The 12,694-nt window shown below is 40.4% G+C and overlaps 1 protein-coding gene across 1 annotated transcript in view; it reads right to left on the bottom strand.

Moving 5' to 3' along the window:
• LOC108785793 (E3 ubiquitin-protein ligase RNF213-like) overlaps positions 1–12,694 on the bottom strand; it is a 172,391-nt gene that overhangs the window by 43,242 nt on the left and 116,455 nt on the right. The window contains exon 33 of the mRNA XM_018554942.1: positions 5,065–5,246. Coding sequence (XP_018410444.1) covers positions 5,065–5,246 — 182 coding nt within the window. The remainder of the gene's footprint in view (positions 1–5,064; positions 5,247–12,694) is intronic.

The raw sequence follows: 12,694 nt of genomic DNA, 5'->3' as shown, positions 1-12,694 counted from the left end.
ATGTGGCCTGACATTAATATACTTAAGATCTTTTTGGTAGCAGCTTTTGATAATTGTGGTTCTGTACCTTTTCCCAATGCAACATTCATGAAATTGCAGCAGCCACAGATATTTACCCAGAAAAGATAAAAAAGGTATTTTGATTAATAGGATATCTCATAAGCCTTTTTTACAACATAGCAGTGCCAACGCTCATAGTCAAAGTGTGCTTTTAATTTAGCAGAGCTTTTTTTTCCATTTGACCATTATACTGGGACACAAGAGAAAATTAAAGATATACTGCCACCATGCCCATGCAGAGCATAATGATAGTGTCCCTACAAATGACACCCCTTATACACATCGACCTGCACTCGGTTGCCACTCCATCCTCCTGAAATCAGTGATGCTGGCCACTCACGTGACGGTGCTCAGGTGTAGCAATCAACTAAGCCCGGGAGATGTAACTTCAGGATCAGAGGACTTCCAGAGTCGATTACTGATCTAGAAGTTACGGTCAGAGTATTTTTAAAAGATATACTTCCTGATATAGCTGACCATAAGCTAGAATTAGACAGGGTCCACAGGGCGTTTATTGCACCTCGCCCTGATGGCCCAGCCCGGGACATTCTTGTTAAAACGCATTACTATCAGACTAAAGAAAGGTTGATGGCTAGAGTCCGGAATATCCCAGATTTACAGATGGCATCTCATCCGATATAAATCTTTGCGGATATTTCCCCAGTTACTATCCAGAAAAGGAGAACCTTAAGGCCCCTTCTTCAAACCTGATCAAAGCATGCTATTAAATATAGATGGGCCTTTCCACTACGAGTACACTTCTTTTTTAAGAATAAACCTTATTCCTTCGCTACTTTGGCAGAGGGTGAAGCGTTGCTCTTACAATTGGGACTGTCTGTAACAGAACTGGCACAACAAGGCAAAAACCCCCCTCAAGCTGCTACAAACAGAGGAAGTACAACTGCCCCGCTGTCACCACTTTGGGATCGACCAAACTCACGCTCTGTAGCCAGACCACTCCGGAGTGAGGAGAGCCCATAGAGGACAGAACAGTTTTGCCTCAATTGAGAACTACATGTCCTCATAGGAGAACTGGTTCATATTTTATATTATTAAACGGGTTAGCTATGTCCTGAATAGAACTTCTCTTTTATGTTAAACCAGATGGTATTTGGGTACACTTTTTACTGTAACCTGGCCTGATTCAGGGCGGTGGGATTGCGGCTCGTTTGGGCTGGATTCTGCTCGCCTTTGACTTTATCCTGGGGGAGGTCCCATCCCGCTCTGGAGGGACCGGTTGGGCGGACGCCAGTGTGCGTAGCCCAGGGCTGGAACTGAGGACCCACAGCCGAATCCCACTATTAACTTGCAATTGAATAGGGGATGGGTTTTATTAGAGGGTGGTGGGAGACACCAAGGGTTTTTTGGGGTATGCACTAAGCACATGGCGGTAGATTTAAACTCATTAAAGAGTGATAGGATTTTGGAATAAATAATTTTTTCTCTTAGTGACTTTTTGGACAAGCCACATTTTATTGAAGTGCACAGAGCTAAAGCACTTACCTATTTAGAGGGGAAGGACGAGACACTAATTAGAGTAATATTCACTATGTATTTTTAATTTGAAATTAAGTAAGGTATGGAGTTCACATATTGAATTATTTCAATTAATTGTAGTAATCACATAATAAATATAAAGGGATGACAATAGGTCATCTTAGAAGACTACTGTTACATATACTGGGGAATAACTTATTATTTTTTGGTTTTATCATGAACAAAAATGTCACTTGTTCAGATGATGTCCACTTTTATGGGGGGGAATGGGGTATATTTGGTGGAGGGCCCGATTTTAATTGCGAGTAACAGGGACTTGACCTGTAGACACGGATACAAGTTGTGATACCAGCTAGTAGTTACTCAATTAAGAAGCTCTGGCTAAAGGTGCCCATACACTGCTCGATTCTCGTACGAGAATCGCGGGAAATCCCGCGATCGTACGAGAATCGAGCAGTGTGAACGGAGACGTGCGACCGTTTCTACTGTACGGTCGCACGTCTTCCGTCGAACCAGCATGTTTGAAAACCAGCCGGGAATCGTACGATTCTCGGCTGGTTAGAACGGTGCTCGGAAGACAAATGCCGAACGGGCCGGTGTGCGCACGCGCACACTGCCCGATCAGCATTGCGGTCATCGGAAGCCCGCCCCTCAGGGGGGCGGGCTTGCGATGATCGAGAGTGCGATCTGCCTGTCCAAGATAGGCAGATCGTACGTTTTTTTTAATCCCTGTACAACCATCGCAAGACTAAGGTCTTGCGATGGTTGTAGAGTGTACGGCCACCTTAAGATTGATGATCTTGAGAATTGATCTCGGAGAGGCAACTTCAGGACTAGATGATTATCAGAAATTCTTTTTTTGTTGTTTTCCTTTCTACTTTTGATAAGGGAGTTTAATCATGAATTGCTTTGGGTGTAATTAAAATTATGTGAACAAATGGTTTTTTAAAGGGATTGAGTGATTAAATGGTTATTCACAGTCAATTTATTATGCCTATAACAAAATATTTTAAAGGTGATTTAAGGTGTTTAATTAGTTAGATGAATGGTCATTATTAGTCACTAGGTGATAACGATTAATGTGAAATTTAGATTTAATGAGTCTATTTTGATCACTTAACATTTGGTATGTATTAGGTAGAAATTAAAACATTGAATAGGAACCATGGGATATTATAAATATAAACCTAATAATCTAGCTGTTATTTGAATTATATGATTGAGGTATAGTAGTCTGGAATGTTTAGCTATTTTGGTTTCTCTTGATCAGTTTATGGATGCAGAGTTTTAGATCATATTGTATTAGAGGAAAGAATAGTCGCTTGTGGGGTTTTTCTTTTTTGTTTTTTTACATATCTGGGGCGGGGTAAGGCTGCCGATGGTAGTCGTTCGCCTCCACTTGACTCGACCATTGGGGGTTTCCCCTGTTCGCGCCAAGTGAGCTACCCACAATGGGTAGCGTTTAAATTAGGGCTCATTGTATGTTTTTTGTTGTATGGTCTTGTGTTGTGTTTCTTTCTGTCCTTTGCTCGCTCTAATTTTCTTTTTCTCTCTTTCTCCCCCTTTTTTTTTTTTTTTTTTTTTTTTTTTTTTTTTTTTTTTTTTTTTTTTCCTTCCCTTTGTTCTCTTTCTCCCCCTTTTTTTTTTTTTTTTTCTTTTTTTTTTCTTTTTTTTCTCTTTTTTTCCCTCACCTTGGGTTTTTTTTATTTCTCTTGTTTACCTGGTTGTGACTACCCATATAGCGGGATTTTTTGCCAATTCCGTTTTTTGCATGTACGCTCAAGAGGACAGTGTATTTGGTATGTATTCCCAAGAGGATCATCTAATCGTAAGCCTCCATGATGGCGACAGGTAGACCCTTTATATTAGCGACACACAATACTAAGGGCCTTAATTCTCCAATCAAGAGACGCACGGCTTTTAACCACTACCACTCTCAGCATGTGGATGTGGTGTATCTGCAGGAAACACATTTCTCTAGATGCTATCAGCCTAAGTTCCTTCACAAGCACTATCCACAGTTCTACCTAGCCAATGCAGCTGATAGAACTAGAGGAGTGGCGATTTGTTTTTCTAAAGCCGTGACTTTTCATCTTGAATTGGAGCTTAAGGACCCTGAGGGTCGATACCTGCTAGTAAGGGGATACATTGAGGACCACCTGTTTACATTTATTTCCTATTATGCTCCCAATACCGCTCAATTAACATTTTTTCATTTAATGCTGAAAACCCTTCTCCCTCATGTATCGGGTAACCTGATATATGGGGGCGACTCTAATATTGCATGGGGAAAAACGTCGAGCTAAGCGTGCATCCAAGTTGGGCACGGGTTTAGCCAGGTTATTACAGTTCCATTCTTTGATTGACGCTTGGAGAGAACTGAACCCCAGTGCGAAGGATTATACTTATTATTCCCCAGCTCATTTGAGTTATTCGAGGATTGACCATTTTTTTGTCTCCCCCTTGGCGGTGCCCTTGATTGCCTCCTCTAAAATTAAAGAAATACCTTGGTCGGATCATTCTATGGTTCTCTTATCACTGTCACATATGAGAGACCCAGATAGATCCTTTTGCTGGAGACTAAACGAGTCACTTTTGAGTGACCCGGTGCTGTGCTCCATGTTGGAATGTCAACTCATCTCTTATTTCCAATTTAATATCATGCCAACTGTGTCCCCCATAATGATTTGGGCGGCACACAAAGCAACTATTAGAGGGTGGCTAAATTCACAAAGCTGTAAGGACATGGCTAAGGACCTTTGTTTTTGCCATGTGAATTACATTTTTAAATCTCATTGGACATGGACGCAACTTAAAAAGCAGTCTATTTGAAAAAAAATAAACGGTTGTTATCCCGGTGTGCCAGCTGTGTGAAATGAGCCTAAAATACATTTGGCCAAACTGTGCCATAAAAACTTTCTGATAAGTTAGTGAAAAATGCATAGGAATGTAAACAGAGAATGCAAAAGGCTCTTGTAAAAATACACTAATATGTTTATTTTTTATGTTTGCAATATACGGTATTCCCTTTACATGAACAAAGATTTAACAAAATTAGCTAACAGCATATCTAAGCTCAAAAACCAAAATGTAATATATTGCAACTTCCCTTTTTTATGAGGTTGCTGCATTAGTTTTCATTTTTCATGTTTTAAATTGTTTTTATTTATACCTGATTGGCCTGCAAATAACGCTCTTCCTGTCCCTTCTTGGCTATGCTCATTTCTCCATTGTATATATGCGTGCAACCATAGTTGTCGCACAGGCTAGACTTCAAACAAGTCTACCTTTGATCATCTCCATTACATGGTGTATTAGTGAGAGTAGTCGTTTACGCAAGAAAGATAAGGAGGTTTGTGCTTTCTTTTACGCTCACAGCAAGTGACAAGGACGCTGCATTCCTGGCATGATTAACATGTATTTTCTGTTAATAATGAATCTAGGGAGCAGTAAGCTGTCATTTATTATATTTTTGTTGTTGGGTTTAGATACTTTTTAATGTATTACCTTTTTCTGCAACATTTCTTGAGGGAACAGCCACCTGAATGCAGGATCTTTAAAATGTCTTTGGACCATGTCTATGCCCTCCAGGTTAGCCAGTTTGCGTATTAGATAGACTCTGTACCAATCATTGCCAGACTGGGAGCATAAATCCTCCACACATCTCAGGTACTGTTCATTTTTGGATCCTGAAACAAAAGTCCAATATTAAGTAATAAACTAACTCAGTAACAATGCTACACAGCAAGACAGTTCAATAGCCAGGATCAGTAAAGTGACCCAATTGTACAATAAAATCACCGAAATATGACAGAAAAGCAAGGTAGTATTTACATTATTCAAATCAGTCATCAGAGATAAAATTCCAGCAGGGAGGAGATAAAATTCCAGCAGGGAGGAGAGAAGCTATCAGGAGGTCGAGCGGAGAAGAGACAGCTGTCCGGAGGCCGAGCAGGCTGGTAAGGAGAGGAGAGAGCTGTCCGGAGACCGAGCGGGGCAGGAGGAGAGCTTGCCCTACTGTGACAGTCATGATGGAGAGCGAAGCACAAACACTCAGCGATCAGTACTAATAGCTGAGTGTATGTAAATAACTGAAGGTATAGTAAGCTTACTGTGTCCCTAAATAGAAAAGTTTGTGAAAAGGACACCGCTCATATTTCCATGCCCAAACTCATTGGTCCCAACCAAAAAGCTGGGTGCTGGCTGACAGAGGCATGCCATGGCTGTCACTAGTAATCCAATGTATTTAAAGTCGATATGATTAAGCCTTTTTGCCGACTCGTCAGAGCCTGTAGATCTTCTTATGCTTGTACCGTTGTAGATTCCTGGGAATAATTTGTTTCACATCAAGGTCCTCGCTGTTGAGTGCAACTTTAAATAAATTGGGTTAGTGTGTCCCCAGTTATAAATGAACAGGAAGTGATCTACATCACTTCCTGTTCATTCATGATTGTGGACATAGTAACTGATACTCTTCAGCTTATGAGTGGAAAGGAGCACTTAAGGTGGCTATACATTGTGCAAATTTTGGCTGATACTTGAGGATCCCTCGATCAACTGATTGAAGGAGCTGGCTGGAAAATCTTCGTTTGATCAGAGCCAATGAGCTGCTGGCTCTGTTCGGGTATTGTGACAGGGGCCAGAGGCAGAATACAATGCAAAAAGCAGGATTTCTCATTCAAAACACTTGTAGTGTTGATAGAGGAATCTGCTCTATTTTTACTTCATGGGCTCTATCAGCCCGTGGGTTGAATGAGAAAAATAGAGCAGTGTATGGCCAGCCCTAGTATAGAGGCTTCCTGTTCATTCATAACAGGGGCTGCAAAAAAAGAGATTTAGGACTCAATCTCCTCAATGTCTTTTTCTATTTTAAAAGGGAAATATCCCCAAAGCCCCTAAGAGTAACGTAAAGAAAATAATAACAATAAAAATAAAATAATTTTTTTTTTTTTAAAAGGTTGGAAAAGAAAAGTAAAGTAATTTTCGGTTTTGGAATGACAAATTTGTAAATTTCAGTTTTGGTCTAAAAAAATTATTTCAGTGCATTCCTAGTAGTATTAATACATATATTGCGCATATTATATGAAAAAAATCCATGAAGTGTTGAAAAGACTTTGGTCATAAATTAGTTTTTGCATGTATTTTGTAAGATCAGCAACAGGCTCATTCCTGGCATTCTGTGGTATATTAAAGAAGAACTCCAGGATTTTTCAAATTAACCCTTTCGCTGCCACCGACGTAAGGCTTACAGTGGAACACAACTGTTTGCAGCTGGCCACGTCGGTGGCTTTCACCTTCCTGCTATAAGCTCATGGTTATGGTCACTTTAGAGACCATTCATTTATATCAGAGCGCTAACCACAACGATCCCCTGTAAAATAATAGCTGTTATCAGCGGCTGACAAGCTGTCTTTAGGATATCTGTTATATCTACCAATCCTCTGTGTGCAGTACAAACATTGGAGTGATTGCTGATCAACAGGGGACACATGGGGCAAACAATACTACTATGTGAACCCAGTTATGAATGATCAGGAAGTGCTTTACATCACTTCCTGTTCATTCTTGCATTTCTGAATGGGTAGAGGCACTCAGTACAGAGGCTTTTACCCATTCATAACTTGTTGATAGTAAATATTTACTATCTCCAGTTTGTGAATGAATGGGAAGTCTCTGTACTGAGTGCTTTCCATTCATTCAGTGCTGAGACTGCAGAAAAAGAGATTGAGGACTCTGTGTCCTCAATTTCTTTTTCTATTTCAAAAGGGAAATGTCAGGGATATGTTTAGACCCCTAAATACACACGCAACACTATGCACCATACTGTGGTGTACGCCATACACATGTGCTGCGGTGCGTTGTTAGAACGCATCGTATTGCTTCATTTTTTCTCTTTTTAAAATAACATTAATTTAACTCTGATACGCTGTGTTGTGATGAAATATACACCTGAATCATTTTATCACAACACGAACAAACACAGCGCACAAACAATTTTTAACACAAGTCGCTTATTTACATTTTTGCATTCCTTCATTTTTTTACTGTTTTCGCAAAAAGACGCAATTTAAAATTCACAAATATTTGTTATTTAAAGACTGTATTTAACTCAAAACAGTTTTATCTTTTAGATTTAGTCAGAAAATAATTTTTTTGTGCACCGATACCGATTTTAGTGTATTTTTTCAGTTGAATTATGATTTGATAAACAATTGCGAAATTATCGCAGGACCTACAAAATTAGCAGCACCATCTTTTTATTCTACTGGGCCCGTGCTTTTAGAAAAGATATGGTTTGGGGAATAGGTGCACCAAAATAGAAATGTCAAAATTGAAACGAAACCAAAATAAAAAAATTGTCAGGCCGAAACCGAAAATGTTTTTTATTTTAATTTTTTCACATTTTTCAAATATTTTATTGTTATTTATTTTACATAAACGTTTTAATTTTTTTATTTTTATTTTATTATTCATTTTTTATTAAATATTTTTTTTTTTCACTTTACTTTTAGGGGCTTTGGGGAAATATTGGGGGTCTAAACAGATACCTGATATTTCCGTTTTAAAATAGAAAAAGAGATTGAGGACACAAAGTCCTCAATCTTTTTTCTGTATCCCTGTTATCAATGAACAGGAATCCTCTGAGTTTTGCCGTTCATTCATAACTTGAGAACATTGTGTGTTTACTATAACTACAACTATGAATGAACAGGAGGTGATGTAGATCACTTCCCATTCATTCATAATTGAGGATATAGTAAACATACCATGTCCTCAATTATCTACAAACACTCAGCCCGTCCCGGCTGCGGCGCTCTCGGTTCAGCTTCTCCGTTCTTGCTCACTCAGCCTCCTTTGACAGCGTGTCAGAGAGGAGAGCGGGTACAAACACGCAGTTTGTACCCGTGACACGCTGTCAAAGGAGGCTGAGTGAGCGAGAACGGAGAAGCTGAACCGAGAGCGCCGCAGCCGGGACGGATCCCGGCAATACTGTTGAGATCCACCCAGCTAGCTGATTGACAGAGGCAGAGTTAGCTGTGCTCGCCCCTCCCCTGTTCATTCCTCCACTCAGCACTGGAGGATCAGACATTAATCCCTGCAGGGAGCAGTGACTGACAGTCACTGCTCTCTGCAGTGCAATTATCAGAAAGTGAGCGAGTGACGGTGTGTGTTCGCTCACTTCCCGATCTATAGAGCCGACAAGTGACCGTTTCATTGTCACAGGCCGGCTTTAACTATGAGGATGAGTGATTTTTCACTCACCTCATAGTTCTCCTTTAATTATGCTTCAGACTCTGATCTATCCATAACAGAAGCCTTTCTGGAGTGAGGAGTGTGTACATGCATCAACTAGAAATAGAGCAGCATCTGTACACTTACTGGTTCAGGTCCAGCCTGTCCATAGTATGAAGGATCACAGTGGTCTGTGCTAGGATATTCCCTGACCACTGCTAATGTTGCTGCTTTTTGTCTTTGTTCTTTCATTGCTGGGAAAAAAATACTAAATGTCCATACATCTACCCTCATTACTTTATACAGGGCTGAACAGTTCAATGCTGGTCAATCTCTGCCTCAGCAACACCCATTGCTTGTTTTTAAATCTTCTGCCCAGAATATAGCTGGGTGAATGCCATTTGCACTGCATTCCTGCCACTAGATGGCACTAAGCATCATAGAAAATTCCTGTGCTCCTCATTTAGTGGTGGTAGTGCTGTGCTCGGCGGAACATTTACCAATCAGACCCTAATCTGATATTAGGAATGTGATAAAATATATGCTTGTCCCATGTACCTCTCAGTTTGACTGACATCATTTCTGCCGCCACATCAAGTGCCAGCCTCACTCTGGCCACATCCTGAAGCAGCTGTACTGATGTCTCCTCATTTCTTTGCCACTTGCTGCTTCTTAAGTAGTTTTGCAAAAACGATGCTTCCAATTCAAAGTATTCAAGTTTTTCATCCTCATTTTGAACTTTTTGTTTTTTTTCATATAGTGAATCCTGCAATAAATCCCAACTTATAATAAAATAATACAACATATAGAACACAAATATGATCTTGATACCACACATAAAAGACTGTCATAGTAAAAATGTGTCTCTTTCTTTGACATTTAGAGATAAAAGCACTTTTCTACACCTCCTCCCCAGCAAACTGAGCATATGTTATGGTACATATATACCTGTCTACCATACCGCTGCCCAGATGTTTCCATTCAGTGATAAACACAGCGCCGTACAGTTCCTGGCTGAAGCTTTCAGAAATCCACCAAGAAAAATGTGCTGCGCATGCGCATGGAACCTCCAATCATCTCAACTGGAAGCCCATTTGTCAGCCTGGGGATAAACTTTCCATTGAAATTAAGCATGTTCAGATACCAGTGCCAATACTTGGCATTTTCATGAGAACTACCAGGGTTGCAGCTGGGACCTGGCTCTGGCGCTCCACCACTGTCCTGAAATCATTAGTCTGCATTGTTTTAGAAAAACTGGCACATGACAATAAACAAAAATGTATCAGTACTTGTATCTGTGAGTACTTGGACAAGTATCAGTACTTGAAAAAATGGTATCGGTGTATCCCTTACATGTATATTTATAAAAGAATAATCATACATTAAAACAGGGATGCACAAATCCCAGGAGCTCTGTACGCTCTTTCAAAATGATAACTGCCTCTTAACTTTTGAATTTTTCTCTAGTCTAGTGTTGGAGCTGGAAAAGTATCTGTACTTGTACTTGTACCGAGTACAGTACTTGGTATCTGAACATCCCTAATTGAAATGAATGGATCCGTGGTGCACATGCACCCGAACAGCTCAGAGGATTTCTGAGGATTTTAGTCATAAACTATGAGATGCTGGTGTGCCTCATAATGAAGCTCTACAGACAGGTAAGTACAGGTTATGCTTAGCGTACTGACTTATGCTTTAAAGTCTGACTGAACTCTCAGTGAAAGGCTCCATTCACATCTTTATTTTAGGTGCAATTTGCAGAACGCCGACATGCTGCATGTAGTTGTATGTGATATGATTACATGCAGTTGGGAAACAATCGCTATCCCTGGATGCATTGATCGTGCCTTCATAGATAGTGATTTTGCATAATTATCGTGTTGAAAGTCTCACTTCCAATTTAACATTACATTTTGGACAGATGGCCTCACATATTCATTAAGCCCACTCTAAAATGATGCCAAATGTATACTCGGTGACTACATGCTGCCCAGGCCCTGAAGCAGCAAAGCAACCCAAAACTATAACATTTCCACCACCATGCCTCACAGTTGTTCAAGTTCTTCTCTGAAATGCTATCTTCGGCTGATGTCAAACATGTCTACTCTATTTTTGACTGAACGTCAAACAGTAATCTTGCTAATATTCAATGTGGACAGTGAAGGCTGTTTCTTAACCCCTTCGTGACGGGAGACGTACACTGTACGTCCCGCCACAAAGTGACTATTAGACTGACACGTACACTGTTGGTGAAGAGTTATTTATTTAAGGCTCTGTAATGCCGGTAACTGCTGATTCTCAGCGGTTACCAGCCATTAATGAATGCCTCAGTATTGAGACATTCATTAATGAAATAGTTAAGATTTTGTAAAAGCTTCTTTCTTTCATTAATGAATAGCGCTCCCGTATTTGACAGCTGAAGATAGCAGAGAGGTAGCAGAGTGACTCACCTCTCTGCTATTCCTTTTGACAGTTTGATAAATTGGCCTGATGTTTGTGATACATTTCAGGCAGTGTTACAAATGTATCTCTCCAGCACAATGGGCGAAGAGGGTTCTTTACAGTAAGAGCGGTTAAGGTCTGGAACTCAGCCAAGAGTGTAGATTTGTTCAAGAAACGTTTGGACAATTTCTTGAGGGACCGTAATATCCAGGGATACCAGTATCCCTAAGAATGAGATGATGCGTGGACCTATATGGGTTGGACTTGATGGACGTATGTCTTTATTCAACCCCAAATACTATGTAACTATGTAACTTCTGACCGTCTGAGCACGATCAGAAACCTTTAGTGAGATCTGATTCTGACATGCTGTCAGGATCAGTCTCTAAGGTTATTATTAGCTGTTCCTAAGTTTGGAGCAGCCTAATAATAACCAAAAATGAAAAAAGTTAATTTATCAAGCAGTCATAGTGACTGCTTGATAAAAACTGACAAAAAAAGGGTAAAAAAAATTATAATAATAAAGTGTAAAAAAAATAGGAAAATAAAAATTAGATATAAATATATGTTTTATACTATAATTATTATAAAACATTTCTAAAAATAATAAATATAAAAACCTGTGAAAAAAAAGTGTTTTCTTTACGGTTTTTCCTATTTTTTATTCTAAGTGAGGCGTTAGGTACATGTATGTGATATCATTCTATCGCCCTCTAACATACAACATGTGCGGGGACATGTCCTCTAACATACAACATATAACATGTGCGGGGACATTTAGTAAGAAGGTATATGACTGACGTAGAAGAAATCGCACAGCAACAATGTAACAAGTGTGTACAGAGCTCCTGGGACCACCCTATGAAGGAGCCTATTCCATGTACAGAGCTCCTGGGACCGCCCTATGAAGAGTCTATTCTGTGTACAGAGCTCCTGGGACCACCCTATGAAGGAGCCTATTCCATGTACAGAGCTCCTGGGACCGCCCTATGAAGAGTCTATTCTGTGTACAGAGCTCCTGGGACCACCCTATGAAGGAGCCTATTTGGTGTACAGAGCTCCTGGGACCACCCTATGAAGAGCCTATTCCATGTAGAGAGCTCCTAGGACCACCCTATGAAGAGCCTATTCCATGTAGAGAGCTCCTGGGACCACCCTATGAAGAGCCTATTCCATGTACAGAGCTCCTGGGACCGCCCTATGAAGAGTCTATTCTGTGTACAGAGCTCCTGGGACCGCCCTATGAAGAGTCTATTCTGTGTACAGAGCTCCTGGGACCACCCTATGAAGGAGCCTATTTGGTGTACAGAGCTCCTGGGACAGCCCTATGAAGGAGCCTATTCCATGTACAGAGCTCCTGGGACCACCCTATGAAGGAGCCTATTCCATGTACAGAGCTCCTGGGACCACCCTATGAAGGAGCCTATTCCATGTACAGAGCTCCTGGGACCACCCTATGAAG

The sequence above is a fragment of the Nanorana parkeri genome, unplaced genomic scaffold (genome assembly GCF_000935625.1).
Source record: "Nanorana parkeri isolate BGI_ZX_2015 unplaced genomic scaffold, ASM93562v1 scaffold179, whole genome shotgun sequence".
Classification (NCBI taxonomy): domain Eukaryota; kingdom Metazoa; phylum Chordata; class Amphibia; order Anura; family Dicroglossidae; genus Nanorana; species Nanorana parkeri.
Note: the sequence above shows the minus strand (reverse complement) of the source record. Positions and strands in the feature narration are given on the sequence as shown.